Genomic DNA, 27,911 nt, shown 5'->3' with positions numbered 1-27,911 from the left:
TAAGTCTACCTGGTGGCTCTGTCCCGCGGGCACCTTGGGGCATTCCCTCCACTCTTTGTGCAGGAAGGGAGGGATACTCTGACATTTGGGGACGAAAGGGGGGGGTTCTGGTGGCGCTGGTGCAGCACCATGGTGGTGCCTCACTTGCGTAGGTGGCTGTATGCTCCCCAAAGGATGCGTTTCCACAGCAGGGCTGCGCCCAGACACCCGGCTGCCGTTGCCCTTGCACCCACCTGTGCCCCAGCAGCAAGCGCAAGCGCTGTGATATGCACGGTATCTCTGCCTTCGCCCCTTCCTGTATGGGCAGGAAGGACCAACCCTCAGTTCCTTCCTGCGCAGGGATCAGCGTCACAGGGTCTCCTGCCGCTGACTGCTTTGACAGGCCTTGCAAGCCAGCTTCTCCCCACTGAGCCTGGTGTCGCTTCCTTACCAGCTGCAATCAAATGGTCAGTCCCTGCCACGTCTCTGAGCTTGCACTGTTTCCTCTGCAGCTTCCTCTTGTCACTCTTGTCTTCTTCCAGCCTGGGTGCAAGTGCTGGAAGCCCATTTGTCCTTACTCTGAAGCAGAAATGGGATCTCTGCCAAGTTTCCCATGACTGGATGGGACAAAGGGGCTAGGATCCCATGAAAGGAAGAGCAGATTAGAAGAATTCAAGGATTTAAAACAAAACAGCTTGGAAAAGAGAAAGCCTGCAGAGCTAGGAGCCCGTGAATGTGTTTTGCTCTAGTAGCTAGCACTGCAAGTTTGTCACCTGCTTCCTGCCCTGCCTTGTCTTTCCACAGCTCCCTTTGTCCTTGCGGTAGTGTCCGAGACCCACAGTTTGACCTGAACGAGAAGTGCTCTGTGCCTGCTGGGCGCGTCGTCTGGGCCGGTGCTGGGGCACCGGTCTGTGCTGCCTGGAAGACTTTGAGGCTGATTTTTAGCCAAAGGAGCCTGAAAAAAGAAGCCGGGGCCCTATCGAAGGTAGGAAGGAGGGTGGGTCTGGGCTGGCCAGGAGAGGAGGCAAATGGGAATGTATTTCTGTGTGGACAACTGGGCAGCACAGGAAGGGAGCGGAAGGCCAGTGCTGGATGCTGCGGGCTGGGAAGGATCAGTTCCTCTCATCAGATGCTACAGATGAATTGCCAGTTGGGAAGAGAGAGGTTGTTTGGAGATGTGTGCTGCTGTGAGCCGGGTGCGCTACGGCTGTTGTTTATTGCTGATAGGCAATGGCTTATGAGGCAATTTGTTGGGGATGCTCCAGCCATCTGGGCTGCGAAGCAGGGCTTACCAGAGCTGCACAGAGCCGTTTTGCCAATGCCCTCCAATTTCCGCTGCGGGCCTGAAAGAGGGAAGTGGTGGCTGCAGTGTTGCTGGGGTAAAAGTGAGATTTGTTGGATGCAGGAGCTAGGAGCAAACTGGGCCACAGGAAGGGCCCCGCAGAGCCCGTGTTTGGCTGTGGGGCAGGAGGAGTTCGTCCTGCCTCCGCTGGGGCTGTGAGGCCTGATGGCGGCAGCGAGGAGCTGGGGCATATGGGAAAAACCTTGGTGCACCCCTGCTTTGGGACTGGGGGAGTGCTGGCTCCTGGTCGGAGCAGCAGGATGTGTTCCCAGCCCAGGGAGCTCTCCCAGGTTTGTGCCCTAGCAGGGGACCCCCGGGGTTATAATCCTGGCTCCCAGCTGCCATGGTAGTTTCTGCTTGCTCAGTGCAAGAAAATAAATGGTGGCAAAAAAGATGCAACAGCTATATATCCTCAGGCTCCTGGCTTAGTGCATAGTACATTTTGATCTCAGTGGGACATGAGGGACCAAATTTGCAAGGGAGTTCAGGGTGCTGGAGGCCAAGTGAGAGCTTGGGGGGGTGACCCCAAGTGACCCTTGGGGGGTCGGCTGCTGCCTGAGCACCTGGAAACACCCTGCGCCTCACGATGAAGTAGGTGGATGGTGGACCCTGGGGATGGGATTGCAGCCAGCATCTGGTTTAAGGACTGGAGGGAGACTGCCCTAACCCCAGCAGCAGGTCTCCTACACAGGATGGCCTGGCTGTCCCCTAGTCCCGCTGGGCCAGCAAGCACTCCCCAGCGTGGGGGCAGAGGACGACTGCGGACGCTCCTCCTCTGCAGGCGAGGGCTTGGGGTGGGGCTTGCCGAGTGAGAAATCGGAGCCTGGCTGGTCTCGGGAAACCGCCAGGGCTGAGCACCCTGGTGAGATAGGCTGCCTGGCCACCTGCCTCAGCGAGCTGTGCACCAGGCTGCCGCATGCCACGTAAGTCTCTGCCGTCTTGGTGGGCATGTCTGGAGCGGTGCGTGGGCACGAGCCGTCTTGCCCAGTGGCATGAGAAGGTGCTGCTCAGGAAGAGGATGTCCCTGAGCCAGGAAACACCTGGGGACCTGGTGGGGAGGGGGGGTGAGGGCACTGTGGTGGTGGGCTGCTTGAAAAGAGGTGTCCCCAGGCCATCAGCTGCAGGGATCCAAGCCGGACCCCAATGCCCCTATATCAAGGTGCCCATTGAGGCCCCTCCACCTCTCTGCACGGTGGGGCCATGGGAAACGGGTGTATTGACCCAAAAGCTTCGATTCCTGGCGTCCTGTGATAGACAGACGTGGCTTTTTCACCCCTTCCTACCTGTGGGATGACCCTTTGAGCAAGGAGTCACACAGAGAGCAGGGCAGGGTGCTGGACCAGCTCTGTGTGAGCCTGCTCCACACCGGGACCTAGGACCACCCTGTCCCGACTGGCTGTGACTTGTGTGGCCAGGAAATGGCGCTGCCTCGACTTTTTTTTTTTTTTTCTCTCTCTCCATTTCCTCTACTCGAGCAAGCAGCGATTCCTGGTCCTGGGCTGTGCCATGACTATGCGTGACTGTGTCCCCCCGGCGGGATCCCGCTGGGGACCCCACTGATTCAGGGGGCTTTGGAGAAAGGGGGAATTAGTTGTGAGGGGCACTGACCTGCAGCTCGGGGGACTTGGCCCTAACACCGCTGAGCGACACACAGCCTTTCCTCCATGCCTCAGTTTCTCCTGGTGCAGATAAGTGCTGCTGATGGTGGGGAAGGTGAGGCCCGGTTGCTCTTGCAGACTCCCGCTCTTCCCCATCCTCCCTGCAAAAGCTCTCACCGCTGTCAGTGCGAATGGCCCAACCTCTCCCCCATCCTGGAGGAAGTGCCTGGGAGCCACCTGCCGCTCTGTGCGCAGGGGAGGCATCTGGCCCTTCCTTGCAACCCTTGTGGGAGCTTTACAGCCAGTGCAGTGTTGCTGGGAAGATGTGCCACGTTCACCACCTTTTCCAGGAAAGCTGAGCCGGCTTGAGTGCCCCAGCTTGTCTCCCCTTCCTGAGGCTCAGACTAGCTCCTTAACCTGGTACCTGGGAAGAGGAAAGCACCCCTGGCACGGCAGCAGCGCGATGCTCACTGCCCCGCATGCCTCTGAACCTGCGTTACTGGTGCCAGGGCTGCCCACGGCGGGATGGTGGAGGGTGCTCGTGCCGGAGGGTGGGCATCAGCCCAGAATGGTCCTGCCCTGGCTGCACTGTTTTGGGACCAAAGCATCCCAAATGATCTGCAGGCGGTGCTGCATGGTGGGTGCAGAGAGGCTGCACCAGAGGGCATGGTGGGCTGAGCCCCGAGACCGTGGTCATTAGCATTGTTAGATAGATGGGCTCTGTTGCCCATGTGGAACGGCTCATTATCCAAGAAGCCCCTTCTATCTGGGATGGGGGTCTCCAGGGCTCCTGTCAGTCCTCCAGGATTTGGGAAGCCTCCAGATGTTTTTATTTAGCAACATTAAATTACATTTTCAGCCAGCCTACCCCTTTGCTTGGTTTTGGTCTGTCCCCAGTGCAGGGGTGATCCCACACAGGTCAGGCTCAAGCCTGTGATGAGGAATGAAAACAAGGCCATGTATTTCCCTGTTCTCTTTCCCCTCTGTTGTGGGATTGAGTCACTGCTGCTGTCACAGAGCCTGTTTGGCCTGGGAGTCTCCTAATGGAGCAGAGGAGCGTGCTTCGCTCCAGGCAAGCCACTCTCAGCAGCTCCCAGCCTCTCCTGGCCACGTGCTGAATGTCCCTGCGATGGCAGGGCTCTTGGGACTTCCCGTGCAGCACCGAGCTGCAGGGAAGGATGCATGAGCTGAAAGCACGAGAGGAAGAAACGGTGACAGATGCTCTGCGGAGGTGCCCTGAGCATGACTGGGTGGGAGTCTGGTGCTGCATCGCAGGCGCACAGCGAAGGTGATGCACTGCCTGTGACATGCTGCAGCATTGCCCCTAGTTATGCACTGGGCCACTTCTTTTTCCCATGGAGACAAAATTGCTCAGGGTAAATAGTGCCTTGGTGCACAAAGGCCTGATTAGGGGGCCAATTAGTGGGTGGTGTCTGTTACCTATTGTTTTCTGTTAAGCCTTCAAAGCAGGGAAATGCCAGAGTGGTGAGGAGTGGGGATCTGAGGGTGTCATGTTTCCTGCAGGCTCTCCTCTGCCCCAGTGCTCCTGTTCCACTGACAAAAACGCTGCTTGTGAGAAGCTGGGGGTTGCGTAGCAGCACCTTGTTTTCCATCCAAGACCAGCTCCCTGGCAGCCAAACTTCATCTGATCAGTGAGGAAAAACCCTTGGCTGCACAGAGTATAAATTTGAGAAAACCCAGTGAGTGGTGATATGCCAAGCCCTGCTGTTCCTGGCTCGCTCCATGGCCTCAGCACCGAGCCCGTGATGTGCTCAGAGCATGAGCATGGCAGTCTGGGCTCAGGAAAGGCTGGGTTCGATTTCGAGCAGCTCTGAGAGCTTGTTCCCACTCTGAGTGCTTTGAAGAACCATCAGTAATTGGAGAGATCGACTTGGTCCCAGGTGCTGTGCCAGCGTGGTCATACTCATGTCCCCTTTCCTGATATCTGCTGGGTTCAAGCTCCCAGGAATCAGCTCTTCTTGGTTGAGACAGATCTTGCTAGCTCTGTGGCTCAAAACCAGGTGGGAGCTGAATCAGGTGAGAAAATGAGCTCAGCCTTTTTGGACTGTTCTCTGGACAAAGTGAAGCTTATGTGGTCATGCTGTTTGTCTGCCTTGCCTGCTTCCCCAATAACCTGAAGCCTTTGCTGATGTCAGCCGAGTCTGCCCAAGGGATGAGCTCCCAAGGACCTGACCTAAGGGTTGGGAGCGCAGCGAGAGGGACACAGCACCCTGCTCAGAGAAAGACTGCTGCAGGAGCACAACCCTTTGTAGACACCAGAGAATCCACTGGGAAGCAATCCCAAAAGCACAGAAAAAAGTGAAACTTCTGCAGAGATAATTCAAACAGCTGTGAGCCCTAAAGCCCCAGGAAACCAGACAGGCTCAGAGAGTAGCTCCATGTGTTTTAATTGCTTATCAGAGTAATGAGTGACGTTCCTGGGTGAGGTCAGTGTGGCAAGAACGTTGCTGGTTGCAGGGATGAGCCTTCCTGTACCCTCACCTAGAGCTGCCAGTGGGGGCCAGGTACTGTGTATTGGGATATTAATAACCCTCCAGGGTTTCTGGGCAGGCAAATGGACAGGTTTTTCTTTTTAAAATTATGAGGGTCTGACACATGCTCTGGGGTGGTGCTGCCCTGGCTTTGGTGTTTTAAGGAGTGCAGGTGGGCTGGGAGCATCCGCTACAGCAGCAGGGTTGGGCAAGTCTCTGGGTGACCGAAGCTACTGGTTTTCCGCTTTGAATGTATTTTATCTCCCTGTCAATGCTTTGAATGAGGCTTAAAATTCCCTAGGGAGTTTATGCAGTAATGTGTTTAAGAAGTCCTGGGTGAAGCCTGGCCTTTGTTCGGGGTGCTGGGTACAGACTGCAGAGGAATACCCAAGCTCCTCAGCCTCTACTTTCTCTGCTTTGCTAGAAATAATTGGGAGGCTCTGAAACAAGCCTGGAAGCTTTCTCAGCTTTTTATTAAAGACCCTGAGAGAGTTCTTCCTCCACGTGTTTGCATTCAAAGATGCTTTGACCCAAACAAGCCAAAGTGCTGTGAGCAATTTGGGTACATGTGCCACATCTGTCCTGTGGGGTCAGGTACCCACTTGCTCTCCAATTACCCTGTCTCCCATAGCAGTCCTGGACACGCTTGTAATGGAAAAAACCCAGGCTAACACAGGAGCCTTTTAGCTTTCTGCCACACCTCTGCTACAGGAAAAAACATCTCAAGGGCAATGATAGTTCCTTGAAGGTGGCACCTCCCCCTGGGAATGGCTTTCTTGTCCTGCAATGCAAGAGACATGGCTGGGCTGGGGGAGAGTGTGGCCATCAGGGCCTTGTGGATGATGGCAGCTGCTGTGGTTGTGGATGCAGCTGGGGTTGATTCTGCTGTTTTTTTTTTTTTTTTTTTTTGCTGGGCAGTGCTGGGTAGCACCCTGCCTGCCCAAAGAGGGTGGTGTCTAGGTGCCTCCTGATCCCCACAAGTGTGCACTTGTGGGTGCTCAGGGCTGAGGGACCTGGCCTGGGGGTGTATCCAATGTCCTGTCTGCGGGGTGGAAGTTTTCTGCAGGCTGTGCTGCACTCTGACATGCCACTTCCTCCCACAGGCCCCAGCCCGCTGGCCTGGTGCTATGCGGTGCTCCCTGAAGCGCTTCGTCACGGCTGCCCTTGCAGCCGCCTCCCTCCTCCTCCTCTTATTCCTCTTCATGGGCAACTGGTGTGGGCAGAACCTGGAGGCTCCCCTGGAGGTGAGACCCTGTGCCAGTGCTGTCCTGCTGAGGCATCGTCTGTCCCCATGGGAGCCTGTGCTCAGCCTCCCAGTCCTACATGGATACCAACCCCTGTCACTGCTCCCTCTCCTGCTCACATCATCCTCAAAACCCCAGCTCTGTTTCCCACCCCTGCCCCACAGTGTCCCCAACCCCTGGCTCAGCTCCTGCCCCTGCCCCACGTCATCCCCAAACCTCCAGCTCTGCCCCCATTCCCTGCCCCACGTCATCCCCAGACCTCCAGCTCTGCCTCCCTCCCCTGTTCCACATCATCCCCAAAACCCCAGCTCTGCCCCTGTGTCCCCCAACCCCTGGCTCAGCTTCTGCCCCTCCTCCACATCATCCCCAAACCTCCAGCTCTGCCTCTCGCCTCTGCTCCACATCATCCCCAAAACCCCAGCTCTGCTCCTCCCCTCCCTGGGGTTGCCCCACACACCCGGGCCTGCTCTGGTCTGGGAGCCCCCATCCCCTCCTTGCCCCATGTGGACAGCATGTCTGTTGGGCCCTGGGGTCTGACCTGGCTGCCTGTGGCTACTGTCCAGGTGGAGCTTAGGGGCCTGGCCCCAGATATGGTCCTGCACGCGCTGCAGCAAGACAGGGTCCTTCGTGCCCTCCAGGACCTGGACAACGTCTCTGCACCTCTCAATGTCTCCAACTACCTACTTGCTGGCTCCCCACCACCCAACAAGAGTGAGTGGCTTCCGGGCCCTGGACTGGGCAGGGCTCTGGGTTCATCTTCAGGAAGGACCTGCCCCACTAGCTGTTATTGCTGGGGTGGGGAGGGGTCTGCTGCAGGCGTTTTTGGACCTGGGGACCTGCCTATACCCAGTGGCCTGTGTGTCTCTGTGCTTCTGTGCATGGCTCCTGCCTCCCTGCGGCCAGCCTTGGCTGCTCTGCCCAGGGAAATGGAGGGATGGAGGGAGGTCACTCTGCCCTGCAGCATGGTCTGTGCTTCTGTGCCCTGGGACTGGGGTGGGGGCTGCAGCTGTTTCAGGTTTCACAGCTCTCTACAGTGAGGGTGGCTGAGACTCCATCTCACTGGGGATGTGTTTTCTGCTCTTTCTGCGCAAAGGTGCCTTTTCCTGGACTTGTTGTACCTCTGCAAGGTTCAGAGAGGACCGGGATTTTCAGCCTACTCCCAGGATGTGCAGTTATGCTGCAAAGCCATCCCTTGCCCCATGGGCCATCTCTGCCTGGGCTGCACTGTTCCTTTCCCATGTTTTGCATTTTTAGGCTGCTTTTCCCAAGCTTTTTTTCTCTTCAGAGGAGCGCCTGGCATCCTGCAGTGTCCTAGCCTCACCTTTTGGTCCAGTGTCTTGGGCACTTCCTGAGATGCTGGTGGCTTTGGCTTCAGTAAGGACCTGCCAGTCTTGGATATGTGTCCAAAAATGGCATTAACTGCGCAGGGTGGCTATGCAGAGAGCTTTCTGGAGCCCCCTCCTCGTCGCTTGCAGCACAAGCTCATCCCAGTGCATCCCCAGTCATCCCTCAGTTCACTAATCCCTTCTCTCCGCCTTGCAGAGTTCCTGACAGTGGGGATGGCATCGGTGCAGCGGCCGCGTGGCTACTACCTCCGGGCCACGTTGCAGTCCATCTTTGAGCAGTCGACGGAGGAAGAACTGCAGGAGATGGTGGTGGTGGTGCACCTGGCTGACACAGACCCGGGCTGGAACGCCCGGGTGGCTGCTGACATTGCCCGCAGGTTCTTTCACCACCTCCACCTGGGCCGGCTCCTGCTTATCCATGCTCCCCATGAGTTTTACCCCACTCTGGATGGCCTCAAGAGGAACTACAACGACCCAGAGGAGCGGGTAAGGTTCAGGTCCAAGCAGAACGTGGATTATGCGTTCCTCCTTGCCTTCGCCGCCAACCTTTCCACCTACTACTTGATGATCGAGGATGATGTGCGGTGCTCCAGGTCCTTCCTCACAGCCATCCGCAAGACACTGGCATCCTGGGAAGGCTCCAGCTGGGTCACCCTCGAGTTCTCCAAGCTGGGCTACATTGGCAAGCTCTACCACTCCAGCGACCTTCCCCGCCTGGCTCGCTTCCTCCTCCTTTTCTACCAGGAGATGCCATGTGACTGGCTCCTGAGCCACTTCCGCCTTCTGCTCACCCAGAAGGATGTCATCCGCTTCAAGCCCTCCCTCTTCCAGCACGTGGGCTTCTACTCTTCCTTCCAGGGCACCATTAACCGGCTGGAGGATGACGACTTTGAGGCTGATGCCTTGGACCTACCAGACAACCCGCCAGCAGCTTTGTTCACTGACATGGCAGTCTTTGAGAACTATGAGCCCCTCAAGGCTTATAGCACAGCAGAGGGGTATTTTTGGGGGAAAGCCCCGGCAGACGGCAGCGTCTTCTGCATCATATTTCAGCAGCCAGTCCGCATCACCCGCATCCGGGTGCGCACAGGCTCCATTGAGCGCCAGGGTGACTTCTTGCACGCAGGGATACTGGAGCTGGGCTGGCAGCGGCGGGCTGATGGCCGGGACTGCTCTGTCTATGCTTCTGTGGGCATCTTTGAAAAGGGGGCCTTTGAGCGGCAGGAGCTGGAGAAGGGGCTGTCTGACCCGGTTGAGTGCGTGAGGATACGGGTCACCCAGAGCCAGAGCGAGTGGCTTATCATCCAGAGCATTGACATTTGGACAGCGTCAAGCACCTGACTGGGGGTGTATGATGGGCATCCTAGGTGGCCAAGCCTTCTTTTGCACTATTTTAAGGCCTCTCCCCCCTGCCCCCAGCCTTTTAGTAGGGATCCTCTGTCAGGTTCCCTACTAAAAGGGGGGGGGGCCTGCTACCGGTGTCTTGCCTCCCCACTAGATCTATCCATTTGGCCCCTGCAGCCACTCTCAAGGCATCTCTTTTGGCCCCAGAGTGCTCCAGACCCGAACTTTCCCCACCTCTCAGGCCCCACTGATGGCCTTTGTGCAGTCTCCGGAGCCCTTTAACCCCATTCAAGCTCTGGGTGCCTCCACGAAATCTGAGGGCACCCAGAGGTGTGTGGGGGGTGGAGCACAGACAGACAGACACACCTGGGTCTCTTAGGGAGCTTTTGGGCAGAAGAGAGTCTTATTTCAGACTGGACAGTAGAAAAAAAAAAATCTTCACTGGGAAGATGGTGCATGGGACAGGGCTACTCAGCTAATTAATTGAGAAACAGAATAATTAACCAGGCCGTGGTTTGTTCTGCAACCTCTCCTTCTTGCCCCCACCCCCATCTGACTTTTCTAACCCACCAACTCATGATTTCTAACCCTCAATTATTTTCCTCTTGTATGCCCTTCCTGTTTTCAAGCTGTTCCTAGGAGGCCAATGGAAGGTCAGTGGGTGCTGCTCACACAATCTCACACCCCCCCAGGATCAGGGACCCAGGTGTCTGGGCACTGCACAGACACCCCCCCCCCCCCAGGCTTGGAGCAGGACATCCAGCGCTGGTGATCACTGGTCTCAGTGGTGACTGGAGGAGCACTGGCCACCAGATGGACCCATCCCACCAGCTTAATCCCTACCCAACAGTCACAACAGTTCTCATCTGCCACTTGCAGAGGAGAACAATCATTCAGTTTTCAACATACAAGGTGTAATTCTGATCTTCTATTCAGCCTTCTTGTGACATAGCTTGTAGTAGTTTTCCCTTAACCATATGCAGTATTACTCTGGTGGCTAGTGTTTTAAGCCCAGCCCTCCTGGAGCAAAATGATTGCTCTCTAGGCACAGACATGCACAAATCAGTGCTAAAAGACCCATGGACCAAGCCTTACTGGCCTCCTACAGTGCCAAAGCACCTCAGTGCTGTAAGCACAGCTCTGTCCTGAAGTACTGCATGAACTTGCTCTCTGGGCCCTAGAAGGCATCCTACAGAGCAACAGCTCAGTGCTATGGGCTCCAGACCCGGAGTGATGGGGCATCTGCCTGAAAAAAACCAGCCATATAATATATCTGTCTGCATTTAATATAGAGATGCTATGTGATAAACTCAGCACCTTCCTTACATTATAAATATTCTCAGTGGAATCAATATATACTTTGCAGAATCACTTCATTTTCCTCCATGCTGCCAAAGTACAGTCAGAGCTCTCAGACAATTTTCTTTATATTTTTGAGAAGCACAAGCACGGCCTTTCCAGGGCCCTGAGACCCAGACAGCAAGCATATCTGATACGCCAGTAAAGCCATTGCCCCTTTTCTCTTTGACGCAAATGCCACTGAACCCACTCTGACAGTGTCAAGGAGTATTAAGGTGGGTACAAATTAAATGCGTTCTCCCCAGTATGTTTTTTAACCACTGTCAAACCAGAAAAAACAGAAATGTAAAATGTAAATCACCCCTTTTACCTGTTGATCTCTTCCTTGTGAATGTACTAATTAGTTTTGTGATGTCCACCCACACAGAACCAGGCTGCTATCTCAATTATGCTGGTTTAAGCGTGTAGAGACTTCATTGAAGACAACAGAAATCCTCTAGATTTACACCAGAGTAAGGACAAGCAACAGCAGACCACTGGCAGGGATCCCTGCCTCTTCCTTCCAGTGCAGCGCACTCAGCAGAACAGCATCTGATTAACATCAGTGCCAACTGAAGGAGGAGGAGGCCTGGAGCAGCACCTTTTAGAGAAGGCATCTGTGGCAAGTGTAAATGGAGGCAATGACTGACTTCCAGGGAGCAGCAGCATACAATTACACCAGAAGGCCTAGGCTTCTAGTTTGTGGTAGGATGTTGAGTCCTAGAACTGCACAGCAAGGAGAGTGACTCTGCTCCAAAGCAAATCCACCTCCTAGCGCTGGAGGCAGGCAAGTTGTAACTTTGTTCCCTCATACCTATTTTTTTTTTTTTTTGCTCCCTAAACAGGACTGCACAAGTGCAACTCCTCCAAATACTTTCTCTGAGACCACAGAAGTGCCACTAAAGGGCAAACACATTACTGGAGGGCTCCAGGTTTCAACAGACTGCCATATGACAGCACAGTAGCAGAGAATGGCTGAGAGAAGCCATGTAGTGAAACTAATTTTATCTCATAGAAGCCAGGAGTGGACTCAGCCAACTTACAGTACTTCATAGCAAGACCCTGTCTCTAATGGGGGGGGGGGGGGGCTGATGGAGACTTCAGTCCCAGCAAGTACTGCCTGTAGTGTCAAACCAAGTACAGTGCACTGGAGCTGCAGTCCCCACACAAGTCAACTTGTTAACAAGGGCAGCAGCACTGCATACAACCATTTACATGCAGCCATAGGGCCAATGGTCAGTGCAGATCTCAGTGGGCAAAGGTTAAGGAGCCTCTGGGCTGAGATGTAAAGGACAGGGGGACAAAACCAGAACCAAGCACCTTCACCTGCCCCTCTATATGAACACTGTCGTGTCAGGGTTAAAGCTTTCAGTCAAACACCACGGATGTCCTGAAGGATGGCCTATTGTCTGCCTCTACCAACTGAGCTACCCTGTCTCTTGGGAAGTGGTGCTGCGTAGCCGCTCGTCTAGCTCAGCATCTTGTGGCGGTCAAAAACGGTCTTCCTCTGCTCCTGCACCTGGCGCTTCCAGCGCTGCTGGGCTCCCTCCACCCTCTCCAGCACTGTGTTGGCTCTGGCACCAGATGGGGTGGGGACTGTGGCCAAGGAGCGAGCATCCTGCAACGCAAAGAAATAGGATGAAAAAGGGTCAAAGCAAGGCATGCCCATCGCAAATACAGATGGCTCATCTCTGGAAGGAATTTCTACAAAAGGAGCAATTCTAGGCTTGAGCTGTCCTGACAACCTGATTTTCAGAGGTCCTTGACACCACCTCCCCAACTCCGACTAGAAAGGCTGCTCTTGGGAACGCCCACAGCAAAATCACAGGCCCCGTAAGAGGAGCTGCCCCACGACTTCTGACAGTTATGTCAGAAGGCCCTTTGGATGGGGGCCTGTTGTGCCAGAAAATACACAAAACCAAAGGCAAACACAAGACCTATCCCAAGGAGTTTACAGTCCAGTGCGTTGGAGTAAGAAATCTCACCTAATATCAGGAATCTACAGTGTCCATGTAGAACTAAACCTGAATTGTTCCTGTTACAGCCAGTGGAGCAAAACCACACTTTAGAATACAATTCATCTCATCCTGCAGGACCTCCTTTTTTTCAGCAGAGGGAGGTAATGGATAAGATGGGCACTTCAGAGCAGCTACTCCTCACTCACCTCAAATGAATATGAAAGAATCAGGCCAAACCGTGACTCATTTACAACAGAGTATAAACAGGACAGTCTGATCTAGTGCTTTTCTCGGAGACTGGGGAAGAATGGTTTCTCTGAACAGCTTTCCTTCTCAGAGTGTGACTGAGCAGCTGGTTTAGAGCTTCATCACTAGAGAGGCTGCGCACACAGCAATCACAGGCCTTAGGATGGTGAAAAGAGGGTGATAAAGATGATAGTTGTCTTTCACATAGCTCTGTGTGGATAGCTAACAAGCCAGTGCTACCAAGAAACTCCTTTCAACCACTTCTTAGGCTTCACATCACACAGACATCCCCCGTGCTAGCCAGTGCGACTACAGGTGAACTGTATCCTCCTGAGGGAGGATAATTATCAAATTATCCTGTGCTGCCCCCTTGCTTGGGTATCATCTAGTATATCTGCAGAATCATCCAGTGGGTTTAGAGCAAAGCTCTCTCCAAAGATAGTCCTAATTTTCTTCTCCAGGAAAGGAGAACGGATTCTTTACAGAAGTGAAGCTGGTTCACAATGGGAGGAAGTATTCAACAGCTCTGCCAGCAAAGAGCAGCAAGACATTAAAACAACACCTCAGGTTCTCTAAGTCAGAAGATGTCCACGGTGCTGTGTCCAAAGCACAAACCATCTCAAATGGAGCAGCAGCAGGCAGGATGCAGATCCTAGGACAGACTGGGAATTTGCTAGAGGAAAGTCACTGCCTTCTTCATTGATGCAGCCCTTCAATGATATGTCAGTGGCTCAGAGCTGGCTCTGCTTTACAACCTTGGCAAAGGTGCAGCTATGAAGGTGATCTCAGTTAATTGATATCTAGCTGGGTTTTTCATCAAGTTTATTTTTGGAAGCAGTCAACTCCAGCTTGCTGTCCTGCCTCAGTGCAGGGATACGAGTCAAGGACAACCTACTGAATGGAGACAGGTGACTGGAGTGGCAAAAGCTTACAGCTTCGGGACAGCACGGAGGTAATCAAAACAGCAGTCTTGTGACAGACAAGTCAGAAAAGGGGGTCTTTGCATCCTCTCCTGCCTAAGTCAAAGCAACAGTCAGGGTCCTCCTTAGTATCTTTACTCCTGCCACAGAATGAAGTACTCTGAAGGCAAGGCCCACGGTTAACTCAGACTGAGTCCCAAGGTCCAGATATTCTCAAACAGCTATTTTACAGAGAAAGATGCACTTGGCTTTCTCAAAAGGACAGTCTGAATGGGTTGCCCTTCAGGGTACTAGAACTAACACCCCGTGAGCACACTCCTAGACATAGTCTCCAACAATGAGCAATGACAAAAAACAGCTGAGCTTCAACTTGGCTATGCACAGGGCAGGATGCAGCCTGTCACACTGCTCTGAGCACAACTGGACAGTCACGGCTTGTCCCCTATGGAGTTGCTGCTCCGCATTTTTCCTTGCCTTCACTCTCCTGGGAGTCAGAGACCAAGACTGACACCTCTTTCACTCGTGTCCATAGTCAGGAACTGCTGGGAAAGGCCTCCTCAAGAGTCTCCCAGCAGCTGCGAGCCTAGAGGTGGCAGTCAGGTAGATACTTAAGCGCAGCCCAGGGGCTCCATCAAGTGAAGAAGCTCAGCTCCAAAACAGAGCTCTGCCTAGCATTACACCCTGCTCTAACACCACCTCCAAACTGAGAAACCTACAGAAAAAGTCATGTTCTAGGACCACACATTCCACCAAGGAGCAGCAAGTCTTGGAAACAGCCCCTGCATCCCTCAAACAGAGCATGAGCCATGGCTGGAATTAGCACAAGAGCTAATCACTGCATGTGGAGCCATGGCTGGAATTAGCACAAGAGCTAATCATTGCATGTGCAGCCGTTCCACTCCTCCACCATTACTGTATGCTAGCCATCACCGTTGCCTCCAACACTTCATCTCTGAGAGACCATCCACATCTCATCTTCCCACATTTCCCTATAGGAAAAGGGAACCCTTAGGGAAGAAGAAATAAGATTTACAAACCAGAGTGCTCTTGTTCTGAAAGTCCCCTTGAAGCCATAACCAATCACTCCTTTTGGAGCATTATCTCTCTCCCAAAGGGAAGGATGCTGGAACTGCATGGATTTCATGCACTGAGAAATTTGTCCTCCTCCAAAACCTATGAAAGAGGACAGGCTCTGCCTTTGCTGCTGGATCCTAGACTTCTTGCCCAAGATGCAATGAGGTGGGGTCCCCAAAAGAGATGGGATCTGCTCTTGGGGCAAGCACAAGAAACAAGGGCCTGGATATAGTAGGGTCCAACCCCAATGCAGGGTCCAACAACAGCAGCAACAGCTCAGAGTCTGCTCTTTTAAGCAGCTATAAGAGAGGCCAGCCCCATGCTTCAGCAAATGATTAAACCCATCCTTCCCTGGAATCTCACCACCAAGTGACTACATACACACTGCACAGATAGGAGCCATTTGACTTTTGGTGTCATCCACACTGTGACGTACCAATCAAGGTCACACTGTAAAAAGCCACCCTCTGCCCCAACCCTGCTAAAGGCTCAGAGGACAGGTCTCATCTTGCACTCTTTGAACTTATCCTTGTGCTTCTGCATGTTCTAGCACAGGTTTGAGTTACCTGTGGTACGTGTTCAAAAAGCAAAGTGCCAGTCCCACACTGGACTAGGGGACAAGCACGGGGACACTGTTTCCCTTTCAGCCATTCCCTCGTGACTCTACTGTCATCCCACCTCCCTGTCTCTACCATGACTGCAGCCACCCATCTCAGCCTACATGCTCCAGCAGCATAGGCTCACCTCATTCTCCTCCTCATTGTGCAGAGGCTGGGTATAGGCATCTGGCTTCCTGATCAGAGGGTCCACAAGCACAAGGAAAGCCATGTAAAGCAGCAGTGCCCCCACCACAGACAAGTAAATGATGATGATCACCTGCAGTTAAGGACAGCACGGTGGGAAAGGATTCAGAAGTACTGACAAGAAGCACCACAGAGGCCTCAAAACTACCAGGAAGTTCCCCTCATGGCTGCCTCTGATGCTTGGTCTCTTCCTCCATTCTAGACTAGGAAGTCTCTTGCCCCTTCTTGCAGGAAGGCTGATGCTGGGCACTGAGAAAAAGTGTCATCATTGCATACACCATGCTGATCATCTCTGCACTGTGCCAGTTTAGGACATGTGCTGCCAGTGAAACAAGACCAACAAGACGGGTCCCCAGTCAGAGGCATCTGGCACTATTACACACCCTCAACAAGGAGACTGGGCTCCTGCGCAGCATGCTCCACACTGCCAGGAGTTCTCTTGACTCAGAGGTGGCACCCCTGGCACCAACGCTGTGTGCTACTTGTACTACTTTTATTTTACCTTTTGCGCTCTTCTCCGGGAACCCAGCTAGTCTAGCTCTGTCTGGGATGGCTTGGCACTGCTGGGAGAAGGAGCCAGCCAGAGAGAGGATCCACAATTACCTTGATGGTGGTGGTGCTGCGCTCTTCGTACTTGCATTCACACAGCAGGCAGTAGGCCTCCACATCGTTCCCTGGCACTGGCATTGGCTCCACAACATGCAGGCAGTTACTGCAGTAGAAAGAAGCCAGAGTCAGTGTAAGGACACGGTGAAACTGGTGCTCTTTGGAAGGTTGCTGGGGTTGACCCTTTTCTCTGTGCCTTAGCTTTCCCATCTATACTATCTGGCTGATAATGCTGGTCCAGTTTTGAGGTCACAGCTCAACTAGCTCAGAGTTCCTGTGATAGACTCTGCCAAAGGGCCCTTTCTGGGGCATTCTGCATGGATCAGGTCCGGGTGAAAGGGATCGGAGCATCATCCTATAATCTGCTAAGAGCTCATGGTCTTAAACAACCAACCAACCAAAATAAATAAATAAGTCCTCCCCCCGCTCCCCAAATCATCTCCCAGATTCCTGAATCTCTGTTCAAAAAGCGCCTCTCAGCTCAGTGGAGTGTCATCTATTGAAATGGCTTCCTCTGCAAAGAGCTGGCATGCAAGGACAGTGAATTACCTCCTCCACACAGGCTTGAATCTCTGGAGTGTTGGCCTTCACGGACCAACCCACAGGCTTCCAGAAAAGACTCACCAATCCTTCTGCGGCACATTCTTGTTGTAGATGTGCCCACTGATGTTCCGGTATGGGGGACAGATGCACTTGCAGCGGATGTCCTCCGAGCTCTGCAGAGGCAAGAGAAGACAACATTAGTAAAGGAATAAGTGGCTACAGTTCTGCAGTCCTGACCCAGGGCTGCAGGAGAAGGGAAAAAAACATTCCTTAAAAAACAGATAACTTCATGCCATGTCTCTTCCTCCTGCTGTGCTTCTTTCGCATCAATAGTTTCAAAGTTTTAAAATATCTGGAGCACCTCTGCTCCAGAGGCCAGATACTCTTCAAACAAATTTTTTAAGCGCAAACTCTAAAACACAACAGAAGACAGGGCAAAGACCAATGTCATGAATATTCACAGCTCTATATAGTATAAATACACATCCACGGATCTGTTAAAGCACTCATTATCTTTGCAAAATTCCATAGAAAAAGTTGTTTCTCTGCCATTTTTGTTTCTGTTGTGCTGCATCCACAGCTCAGTGCCTATCTCAAAGCTGTTCCCTCACCTTGCTGGCTTGTGCTGGAGGAGAAAGGACGCAGCACAGCAGTGCCACCAGCAGCAAGGAGTTTGCACACTTCCAGGTGCACTGGGCCAACATTATGAGGGCCTGAGGAAACAAAAAAAAAAAATCACATCCAGGAGAGAGAAGCTGAATTCAACCAGAATGAGTTACAGTTTGAGCCTTCTCTTCTGACCCAAGGGTCTTCTGACCCTTCTGCCTCTATTTTACCCAGGAAGTAGAAGCATCCCTGTATCAAAGCCAAAGCTGATCAGAAGCTCTTGGAAATACTCCACACAGATCCTGAAAGACATGCCTGCCCAAAGAGCTTCCACCATCTAAATAGCTATGGATGTCCTTCACAGACCTACAAGCCATGCACCCAAACTACCATAGTCCTGCCAAGGATATTGATGGCTCCCTTGCAATTTGATTTCTGCAACTACACATAACTCTCTTGGGAGCCATGAACTACGGCAGTGGAGTGGAATATTTACCAATTCCTGAACTTCCTTTACCACAAGGTACCCGTTTAGTAAAGTCCTAAACACTTTATTATTACAAGTTGTAAGCTTGGTGAAACTGTTATATTGCTTTTGCTACACGGGCATAAACAAAGTTGTTACCGAGATGTGTGTTTGCACAAATCAAATGAAATAGGAGTTTGTTATCTTTCCCATAAAAGGCAAAGAAAGTTAGTCCTAACAAAAGACTCACATTTCAGCCCTGGCAAGCCTGGAGACAAAAGGCACAGAAGGTATCATGCCACCTTGGGGATAGTTCCAAAAAGCCACTTCAGCAGAGGTTTCTTATTCAGCTCCATATGGCATACATAATCTGACAGCTAACTCCAGGTACTTATATTCTATTAGCTAACATAATTCCATTAGTACTTACATCACAAGGATATTACATCACCATTTTCTTCATCTTATTTCAATATTCTAAATTGGAGGTAACTAATTCTTCATAGGTTTAATGGATCACAACCACCAAGTTCCTCTCTTTTTTTATCTAAACAACACTATCCACTTTTGTCAAATTGATCTGCCAAAAAATGTTAAAATGCATTCCAGACCTATCAGCTTATCACTTCACAGGATTTTTTAACCCTACTCCCCAACTAGCAAAAAACAGGCACTATCCCATGAAAGGTGAATTATTTTTCCCATATAAACGCTATCACCAGTAAAATTAACAGGTTTTGGACTTAAAAGATCAAACGGCCTCTCAGTGATTTTGATTTCACTACAGCTAGCAAATCTCCTCACACAGTAAACCCACAAGTAACAGGCATTACCTTACCACTTAAATATTCAGAATTGGTCTAAACATTTAAATCTACTCTAAGCTGCACAGCTCCTTAACTTTGTAGCTCAGTACTGCAACAATGATAATAACAATTCCTCAATCAATGCTTCTTTCTTTGGAGACACCCTCCTGCTACATCAGCATCATGGTTCTAGCTCTTCCTCCAAAATTTTGGTTAATGTTTGATGTATTTGAGTTGCATAGTTACCACTCCCTATCATACGGAAACATTTTTGGACTACTACCTGTTTGAACTTATAAAACAACAATGGAATATATATCTAGAGTTTAGTGGTTGCCTGTTAAGCTAAATTGCAATGATCAGAACAAGTCTTAACTGTCACTGCTAATATGAATAGGGAAAATACGTGATGTAGTATACCGTGTTCACCAGGAGCAAAAAAACAACAACAAAAAAAGGAATGATGCATAGACACTGAGTCCACTCATGATAAACTGCAAAATACTAGCAGCCACACAAATGACAATGTACACATAGCTCTTTCCGAGTTTGAGGGCATACTTGCACATGTGCCTTACAGCTACTGCCCTCCAGAAAATCATCCAAGCTTACAGTGGCTGACTCTCTAAAAACATCCATATCTGGACCAAACACTAACAACGCTTGGAATGACAAGGAGAGGGACTCAAACATGGGGAAAATCTCCGAGTTGTGACTGAGAAGCGTGGCAGCCCCTAGACACCTCAATCCCCCCGAAGTAGCCTTCAGCACATCTGCAAGCATTCGTCCTGGGTCAATACACTCTTCATCTTTCCCATCATCTGGAACCCTTCTGAAGTCTAAATCTGCAACGGCTCCAAGGCGTTACCCACCGCCTCCCCACCCCGGGGCTTCTGCGCACGTCTGCGCTCTCGCCTCCGCTGCCGCCAAACCCATTTATTTGCTTTATCCGGGCCTCGTGCCAGAAGCAGGCCCCTCCGCAAGGAGGGAGGCTTTTCCCGGCGGCGACCCCGCAATCCCTGCCAAGGGCCCGCGGATGCTGAGCGCCGCGGGGGTTTCCACAGCCCGCCCCGCCCCGGCCGGGGGGCCGCCGAGCCGGCCTCCCGCGATGCGTCCGGTAACCGAGGCTGCGGCGGTCGCCGCTACACGGGCCACAGGGCGCGGCCATCGCAGCTCCCCCCCCCCGCCGCAAAACCGACCACCGGGTTCCCCACAACCCTCGCCCGCCCCGAGGGAGAGTCGCCCCGGCGGAGCGGAGGAGGAGGAGGCGCCCAGCCCGGCCCGGCCCGGCCTCCCCCTCAGGCCGCCCCGCACGCAGCCGTTACCGGCCCTACCTGCCGCGCGCCGCCGCCGCGCGCTGCTCGCCCCCCCCCCCGGGCTCGGTTCGCCCCACCCTCCGGCCCCAGCCCCTGCGCTTCCATTGGTTGCGGCGGGTGTCGTTGCGCGACAGGCAGTGCCGGTAGCCAGTCAGAAGGCAGTTCGCGCTGCAGCGGCCTGAGGAGAAGGCCCGCCCCCCCGCCGGCTCTCGGCGGTGAGGGGACCGAAGGGCGGGAGGGCGCCGCCCGGCCCTGCCGACCCTGGGGTCCCCGTCGCGGGCGGTGTTGGGTCCTGAGGCGGCCCGGGCGTTGGGCAGCTCCCGCTCCGGACGGCCTGGCCCACCCCTGTCGGGCGGGCCGGCTGGGCCGGCAGGCCCTAGGGAGGAGGATGGAGTCGAGCAGAGCCCCGGGAAAGCCTTGATCTCCCTCAGAGCTGCGGCCTGTCCTTTGCGATCTGCCTCCCTCAGCTGCCGTTGATCCCTTCACGTTGGAGGCGTTGCTGCCTGCATTCATCTGAACGAGGAAAACTCAGACCCCAATGGGGGCCATGTTTTGAGCATCCCTGTTTTGGTTGTTGTGTGATTGTGAATTAAATTCAGAGTCCTTTAGGCTCAAAGGCTGTTGCTCTGCAATCAGTCTCTTATGTTAGAAACCAGTGACCGCGTTTTGCTGCTTCATTGTGCAGAGAAGGATGTTGTGTTTTTCCAAGGCCATGAGACTTTCTGTTTGCTCCAAGAGAACTTTTCTGAGATCTTCTGGCTCTAGTAGTATCTTGGTTTTGCCCCCATTTTCTTTGGCCACACTCTTACTTTGGGTTTGTGAAGAACACTGGCCTGGGTGTTGCTATGGGCCTAAGAGGATCTTTGCATCTAGCGCAGCACAAAGCTGCCTTCATGGATAGCAAGTCTCCTGTTGAAGGCCTGTCGCTGAGATTTAAGGCATTGAATAAATATATCTTACCTTCAGTCCAAATTGTTCTCTGCTTAGGTTGGAGTGATCTGATCCTGTGAAGTTCTCTGGGAAGTTCTAGTATTTAGCAGGATGGATCAAATTCTCTATTCATCTGGGCATTTTGCTGATTTATCTGAGCTCTAGATTTGTGGCACTGGCTGCTGTGCTCATGAAGTCAGGATCTGTTTTTCCTTCAGATAAAGTGTTTCCATTGGTGGAAAGGGAAAAAAAGACCCTAAACTCTTAAACTCTTTAACATCTTAAAACCATGTGCCATGCTGCTAGTGACTGAAGCAGCTGTATCTTGCTTAGGGTGGGCCAGGGGAAGTTTAAGCATTATGAACCATGTCTCTGTCTAGTGCACAAACCACTCTGTACAGCACTGCCAGCCACATCCAGCCTTGGTATTAGGAATTTGTCTGCAATGAATGCCATGTGGAGCCCCACTACCTTTAATCACAGAATCACAGAATCGTTTAGGTTGGAAGGGACCTCTGGAGATCATCTAGTCCAACCTCCCTGCTCAAGCAGGGTCACCTAGAGCATATTGCCCAGGATCACATCCAGACGGCTTTTGAATATCTCCAGGGAAGGAGACTCCACCACCTCTCTGGGCAACCTGTTCCAATGCTCTGTCACCCTCACAGTGAAGAAGTTTTTTCTCAGGTTCAGATGGAACTTCCTGTGGTTCAGTTTGTGCCCATTGCCTCTTGTCCTGTCACTGGGCACCACGGAGAAGAGGCTGGCCTCATCCTCTTGACACTCCCCCTTCAGATACTTGTACACGTTGATCAGATCACCTCTCAATCTTCTCTTCTCCAGGCTGAACAGGCCCAGCTCTTGCAGTCTTTCTTCAGAGGAGAGGTGCTCCAGCCCTCTAATCATCTTGGTAGCCCTCCGCTGGACTCTCTCCAGGAGTGCCATGTCTCTCTTGTACTGGGGAGCCCAGAACTGGACACAGTACTCCAGGTGAGGCCTCCCCAGGGCTGAATAGAGGGGCAGGATCACCTCCCTCCACCTGCTGGCAACACTCTGCCTAATGCACCCTAGGATCCCATTGGCCTTCTTGGCCACAAGGGCACACTGCTGGCTCATGTTTAACTTGTTGTCCACCAGCACTCCCAGGTCCTTCTCGGCAGAGCTACTTTCCAGGAGGTCAGTCCCCAGCCTGTCCTGGTGCATGGGATTATTCCTGCCTAGGTGCAGGACCTTGCACTTGCCTTTGTTGAACTTCATGAGGTTCCTCTCCGCCCACCTCTCCAGCCTGTCCAGATCCCTCTGAATGGCAGCACAGTCTTCTGGTATGTTAGCCTCTCCCCCCAGTTTAGTATCATCAGCAAACTTGCTGACGGTGCACTCTGTCCCTTCCTCCAGGTCATTGATGAATATATTGAACAAGACTGGGCCCAGGACTGACCCCTGGGGGACACCACTAGCCACAGGCCTCCAACTTGACTCTGGTTAATGGGAAGGATGTTTCCAGCTTTCTGGCAGAGTTCACTTATTTGATGAAAATAAAAATGAGAAGACTAAAGTCAGATATATTCAGCCAGAAATAAGTGTAAATTGGAGGGAAATGTCTGTCTGGCATAGATGATTTTAACTAGTTAGGAGGAAGCTTTGCTCATGTGAGTAAATTCACTTGCGACTACTTCCTTTGAGGTTTGTATAATGTATAGGCTCTGGAGACTGCCAGCCCTTCAAATATCTTGCAGTGCACCATGCACCCAGATGATCAACCTTTCAGCTGAAAACAATACACGTGTGCCTGTTAGTACAGCTCTATAGCTACGACTTACAATGATTTCAATAGTGCCAGGACCTTGGTGTGGGAATTACTGATATAAAAGAATTTTCTTACCCCATTATTTTGATGCGTAAAATTCTGAGCCTGCCATGGCTGCGTTCCCCACACACTCAGTTGGAGTCTGTTACAGGATCGTGGTCTGTCAGCTGGAGTAAGTGATAGTATCCAAGGAAATAGTCTGTGAGAATAATCCTGGGTATTAGATGCACAAGGGACTTCTAATTCCTTCCTCCTACTGCCATGTTGCAGACCGGAAGAACTGCTTTGTATGAACTCACTGTTCTTACTTCAGAACAGAACCGTAGGCCTCATTATGGGTTGCTGTCAGTGTTGTGAAATGACTAGGTCCTTGCAGGCTTAAAAGCCAGATGACCGTGGGGCTTTTATGTTACCAACTTTCCCAGCGCAACTGACAAAATATTTTTATCTTCTCTGTCATAGCTTTATTGTCACAGCCATCTATTCTTCGTTGTTCCTGTGCTGCAGTCCAAAGGTGTGTCACTGCTTGTGGGGCTGGAGCAGGACAGATAGGCACCTGGAGTAAACAGACTAGCCTGGTGACAAGATGCTGAGGAACCCTCTTGAACTAAGAAAAGAAATGGGCCCAGGCAGCAGAGACACCAAATGCGGGGATCGAAATTTTAGGTGAGTGCCCATGCCTGAACTTTTACAGATATGTCCCTCAATTCTGAGTAATATGGGTTGATGTAAGTCACTGAAACTGTAACTTGAACACTGATCTGGCAAGAGTCTTAAATTGTACTCTGGAGAATGAAGGCTTAGCAATGAATTTGAGGGTCTGTACATTCCGCCTCTCACTTTATTGGCAGCAGGCAGGGCTAGAGAGGTGCCTCAGAGGAACTTTCCACAGGCAGCTTCCTGGGAATAGAGTCCAAACATGGTTATCTGGCACGGAGGGAGAGGGATCAGATTGGCATAAGAAACAAAGAAACACAAATATGTAAGAGTAGAGAAATGCACCCGGCATGGACTCCCAACACCCAGAACACTCCCCTTACTGATACCATGTAATGAGTCCTTAATGGAATTTGCAGTGTCAGCTTTTGAAGGACAGGTGACTTTTTTGTTAACGTTACCAGTGGCTAGGGACACATTAGAACAGCATGTCCTTGTTCTCTCTGGAAACGGGTGTTAGTGACCATAGTGAAAACCTTCTTCTGGGAAAATAATGGGGCCACATTAGGTGCTGGACATTTAAAGGGTAATTTATTTTAAACTGTAAACAAATAGATTGACTTGTAAATATCCTGGAGATACCCTACCTTTAAAAAAGGCATCCCATAAGTCAGGGAGAAGACACTTTATTCTTCATCTGTAATGAAATGATCTGATCTTTGTGTTAAGCACCAAATGAAATTTGTTCTCAAAATGCTTTCAAATTTGTGAACTGATAAGAGAGGATACAAGGAGCGTCTCTGGGTGCTTGGGCATTGGGCCAACCTACTTGAGTTCTCTTCCTTGCTGTAGATGGTTGGTTAGACCAAAGAATAGCAATCATCAGTTCCCTTACGACTCTAAGAAAATGGCTTGTGGTGCTGTGCCTCAGTTTCCTCAGTCAAGTAGTATGCCTTAATGCTGAAGGCTTTCTGTGAAGGTGACTGAAAAACTACTTTTGAATGTGCTTCCAGATCTCAACATGAAAGATCTGATGATCTTAAAAGCACATGTAGAAACCTTTTGGAGATTTCTGAGCATCTGTTAATGAGCAAACATTGTCAATCACAGGCTGGGGCAGCTGGTGTGCGCGTGGGGGCTGACAGAAGATGTGGCTTTCCCAGCATGCTGAACTCTGATAACCCAGGAGATACAGTGTCAGTATGTATCCTTTGGTCATGCACAGACAGGCTGGCGTTGTGAAGGACCCTCTCTCAGGCATGACCTCTCATGGGATGAACACTAGGCGGAGAACAACCATTAATATAACAGCCATGAAAGGATAAATCTGGACCATGGAATTTGGTGTTGGGTCTCATGGCTCACAGCTGTGGAGTAATTGCTTACTCACACCTCAAAGCGTGACAGTGAGGAGACCCATAGCTCTGGGTTAGGGGGCAGCAGCAAGGGGGGAAAAACTGCGATATGGCTTGTGCCCCAAAGGGCTTGATCCCTGCTTCTCTCACCTTAGATACATTTTACTGTTTTGTAGGCTACTTCTGCCCCTAGATTGGAAAGCATTTGATGGAAGCTGAAACAGTCTAAGTATTCCTATAGTTTTCAAACAGGACAACTGAAGAGAGAAAGCTGAAGGAGCACTGAACTGCAGGGCAGTGCTCTAGCCACTGGACCACACTGCTTCCATCTACTTGAGTTCAGTGTGCTTCCTAAGTAAAGAACAAAGGCTGGGTCTTATTAGAAAGGGAAGGGAATTCCAGAAGTATTTTCCAAAAGATGATCCTCTGTTTTGGAGCCAGGGAGCCTGCATGGTGATGCAGCCCTACTATAATCCATGTGGGCCTTGAAGAGAAGGCTCATTCGCTGGACCTGTCATCTGAAGTGCTAGGGGAATGTACTCCTGTGGAGCTGGGGCAAACAGAGACCTTCCAAAGCCAGACACATTGCCACTTCTCATATTCTAAGACACCAGCACAGAGCATTACCTACAGAGATGGCACTCATATCACATGTGAGTGTAAAGGTGCCTATGAATGAACAGTGACAGCAGGCTTAGTCTTGTGCTATGTTTTACCAAGCCCTTTAAGAGCTTCTTCTGAAGTAAATGGCAACAGCTGGGAAGTTGATTCCCTTCTGGTTCCCCAAAGGAGGGGCAATCCAAACCCACTTTACCCATTTTGGCTACTACTGAGTCCTGCCCTTCATCCCACCTCACTAGCAGCATTAGCATGGGGTGACTATTAGCATGGGATAACTGCATGCTGGTGTGAGCTCTTGGTGCCCCCAAGCCCTCATGCTATCCTCCCAATAAGGGGTGTGTGACATGGAGAAGAGGGGAAAGAGTAGAATCAGGCTGAATGTGACAAATCACATTAATGGGACTGAGTGGCTGCAGTCTCTGGTGACAGTCCTCTGCTATTCGGTTGCTGTGCACCCATCACTGGACCTCACAGGTGTAAGTCCCATGCTGACTTGGCACAGGAAGGAAGTAAAGCACCGGAAAATCACTGGAATTGGCATTCTTTTCTATGACTTCTGGTTCAGCTAAAATGAAGCTTCTCAAAAGGGTCTGATAGGATAGCACAAGACACTGAAACATTTAGGCATAATTGAATTATTTGCATCAGACCTGCTGTAGCTCAATTTTAGCTCCTCAGGTCACTCTCCTGTTGGTGTGCAGTCATCCCAACCTATCTCATTTAGTGACCTACAGAACTTTGTAAGCTAAGGAGTACTGAGCTGGGCTGATAGTCAGGGATCCCTCCTGTTTCAGGATGGGGGAAAATACTCTTCATTAAGCCGAGGAAGGCTTTCCTGCCAGAGGTCATTGCTTTGCAGGCAATATAAAGCCAAGAACCTTTGGTTCAGAAGGGTTGCTTGTTGCTGTTTCAGCAGTGCTAGGCCAGATGTCTCAGGCCCTCTTCTAACACTCACAATTAGGGTTTTGTTTCCCTAAAAATTCCCAAGTCTCAATTGGATATGGGATTCTTCTTCTGATCTGCTGCGCTGAGCTGCTGCTGAACAGCTGCTCTGTTTTGGAAGGGGTGAAGTGATTTCTATGGGGAGCTCCATACAGCCCAAGACAGGATGAATTGCCAATGTATGAAAGGGCTGGTGGGACTGAGAGGGAGCTATGGTTATAGGAGTCCTTCTGTACTTGACTCCCTTCTTGGAACACGGTGCTATCCAAAAATATTAGTAGTAGCTTCTTTTGGAGGAATGATTCAGTTGCATTTGGACGGGGTAAATAAAGCATATGCTCAGTTTCCCTAGCAACAAAAAGGAGTGCAGACATGTTAATAGGAGGGCAAACTCTTCAGCCTTCAGCACAACTCAAATTCTGTACCTTCATCAACTGTTCCATCAGGTTTTAATTTGGGAGCCCCCAGATGGGCCGTTCCTATGTATCCTTTGGTGCAGATGGGAGTTTTGCCTAAGAGTTCAGGACGGAGCCTCAAGGAGGAGGGTGGTGGAAGCTCTAGCTCTAGTAGCTTGTCATCCTCTGTGTGCACCAGCACTAGGAAGGACTGGGATACTCTGTCAGTGGGTTTTGCAGCTCTTAGAAAAGGGACAGGAAGTGATTGTAAGCATTTTATCTCTATATTACAAGGAGGAATTAAAATCTAAGCCAGAAAAGCCAGCACTGACTGGCAGGTGGGAAGCTCTTGAAGGCTTGCCAGAATGGTCAGGCCCCAATTATGTGTGAAGCCTAAAGTACTTCTGTGGAAAAGACCTTTTACCTTACTGGGCATCCTAGCCACAGCCACAGATGCGGGGTTCAACTGCTAATTGGAGAGAAAGCCTGAGCTGCTCCCTCTATGCATTACTCATCTAGACAAAGAAAGAAGGGTTGTTTTATTCATCAAAGACCATTTCTTCTAACCAGGGTGGTATTTTTTATGCTTTATCAACATAGTGCTAATGACGTTTTACCAAGGAAAACAAATCTGTGGGTCCTCGTTCTGAACTGTGCTATTGGAGGAGGTGCTTTGAAGTACAGGGGAAAGAGTTTGTAAGCTTTATCTGTACATTAAGTATTCTAGAGTTGTGATGAACAGCTTAACCCTACAATAGCATATTTTGTTCTATACAGCCCCCCATATTGTACCAATAGCCTTAATACAAGCATGTAAGTATAGATATATGGTGTCACATCAGAGGTTCGTCTAGCCAAATAGTCTGCCTCTGTCTCTGTGAAATAGCAGATGCATAGGAAGAGTGCAAGAACCAGGCTAGCGTACAGGGATTCACTCCCTGTTTTACCTCACAGACCCAGCAGTCTGCAGTGTAGGAACTTCCTGAACCAAAGACCGTGGGCTCATTTTAGTATATAATAGCCCCTTGATGAACTTTTCTTTCATGAATTTTTCTAAACATCTTTTCAAAACCAGTTATACTTTTGGCATCTATGGCATAGTATTATGTTCTGTTGTTTCACTGTGCTTTGTATGAACGTATTTCCTTCTGTTTGCTACCCTTCCCTACAGGTGCAT

General features: G+C 51.1%; 2 protein-coding genes across 6 annotated transcripts; one reads left to right on the top strand and one right to left on the bottom strand.

Annotated features, from left to right (window-relative positions):
• Positions 1-102: 102 nt before the first annotated feature.
• On the top strand, positions 103-10,697 carry LOC104139253 (alpha-1,6-mannosyl-glycoprotein 4-beta-N-acetylglucosaminyltransferase-like). 5 transcript variants are annotated; one of them, XM_068917943.1, is made up of 5 exons: positions 103-446; positions 784-964; positions 6,515-6,655; positions 7,219-7,366; positions 8,198-10,697. In XM_068917943.1, the coding sequence occupies exons 1-5, from the start codon at positions 130-132 to the stop codon at positions 9,340-9,342; spliced, it is 1,932 nt and encodes a 643-aa protein (XP_068774044.1). In that variant the 5' UTR covers positions 103-129; the 3' UTR covers positions 9,343-10,697. The 5 variants fall into 5 exon arrangements, with proteins under 5 accessions (XP_068774044.1, XP_068774046.1, XP_068774047.1 ...); XM_068917945.1 differs by lacking the exons at positions 103-446; positions 784-964 and adding an exon at positions 2,105-2,244; XM_068917944.1 differs by lacking the exons at positions 103-446; positions 784-964 and adding an exon at positions 4,703-4,956.
• TMEM9 (transmembrane protein 9) lies at positions 10,611-20,107 on the bottom strand. The gene is made up of 6 exons (XM_068917949.1): positions 20,046-20,107; positions 17,445-17,546; positions 16,915-17,006; positions 16,288-16,396; positions 15,626-15,757; positions 10,611-12,301 (listed from the first exon to the last, which is right to left on the bottom strand). Exons 2-6 carry the CDS (start codon positions 17,535-17,537, stop codon positions 12,152-12,154), a joined length of 576 nt encoding a protein of 191 aa, XP_068774050.1. The 5' UTR covers positions 17,538-17,546; positions 20,046-20,107; the 3' UTR covers positions 10,611-12,151.
• Between the last annotated feature and the right edge of the window lie 7,804 nt (positions 20,108-27,911).

The sequence above is a fragment of the Struthio camelus genome, chromosome 24, assembly GCF_040807025.1.
Source record: "Struthio camelus isolate bStrCam1 chromosome 24, bStrCam1.hap1, whole genome shotgun sequence".
Classification (NCBI taxonomy): domain Eukaryota; kingdom Metazoa; phylum Chordata; class Aves; order Struthioniformes; family Struthionidae; genus Struthio; species Struthio camelus.
The sequence above is the reverse complement of the archived record's forward strand: the minus strand, read 5'-3'. Positions and strand labels throughout refer to the sequence as shown.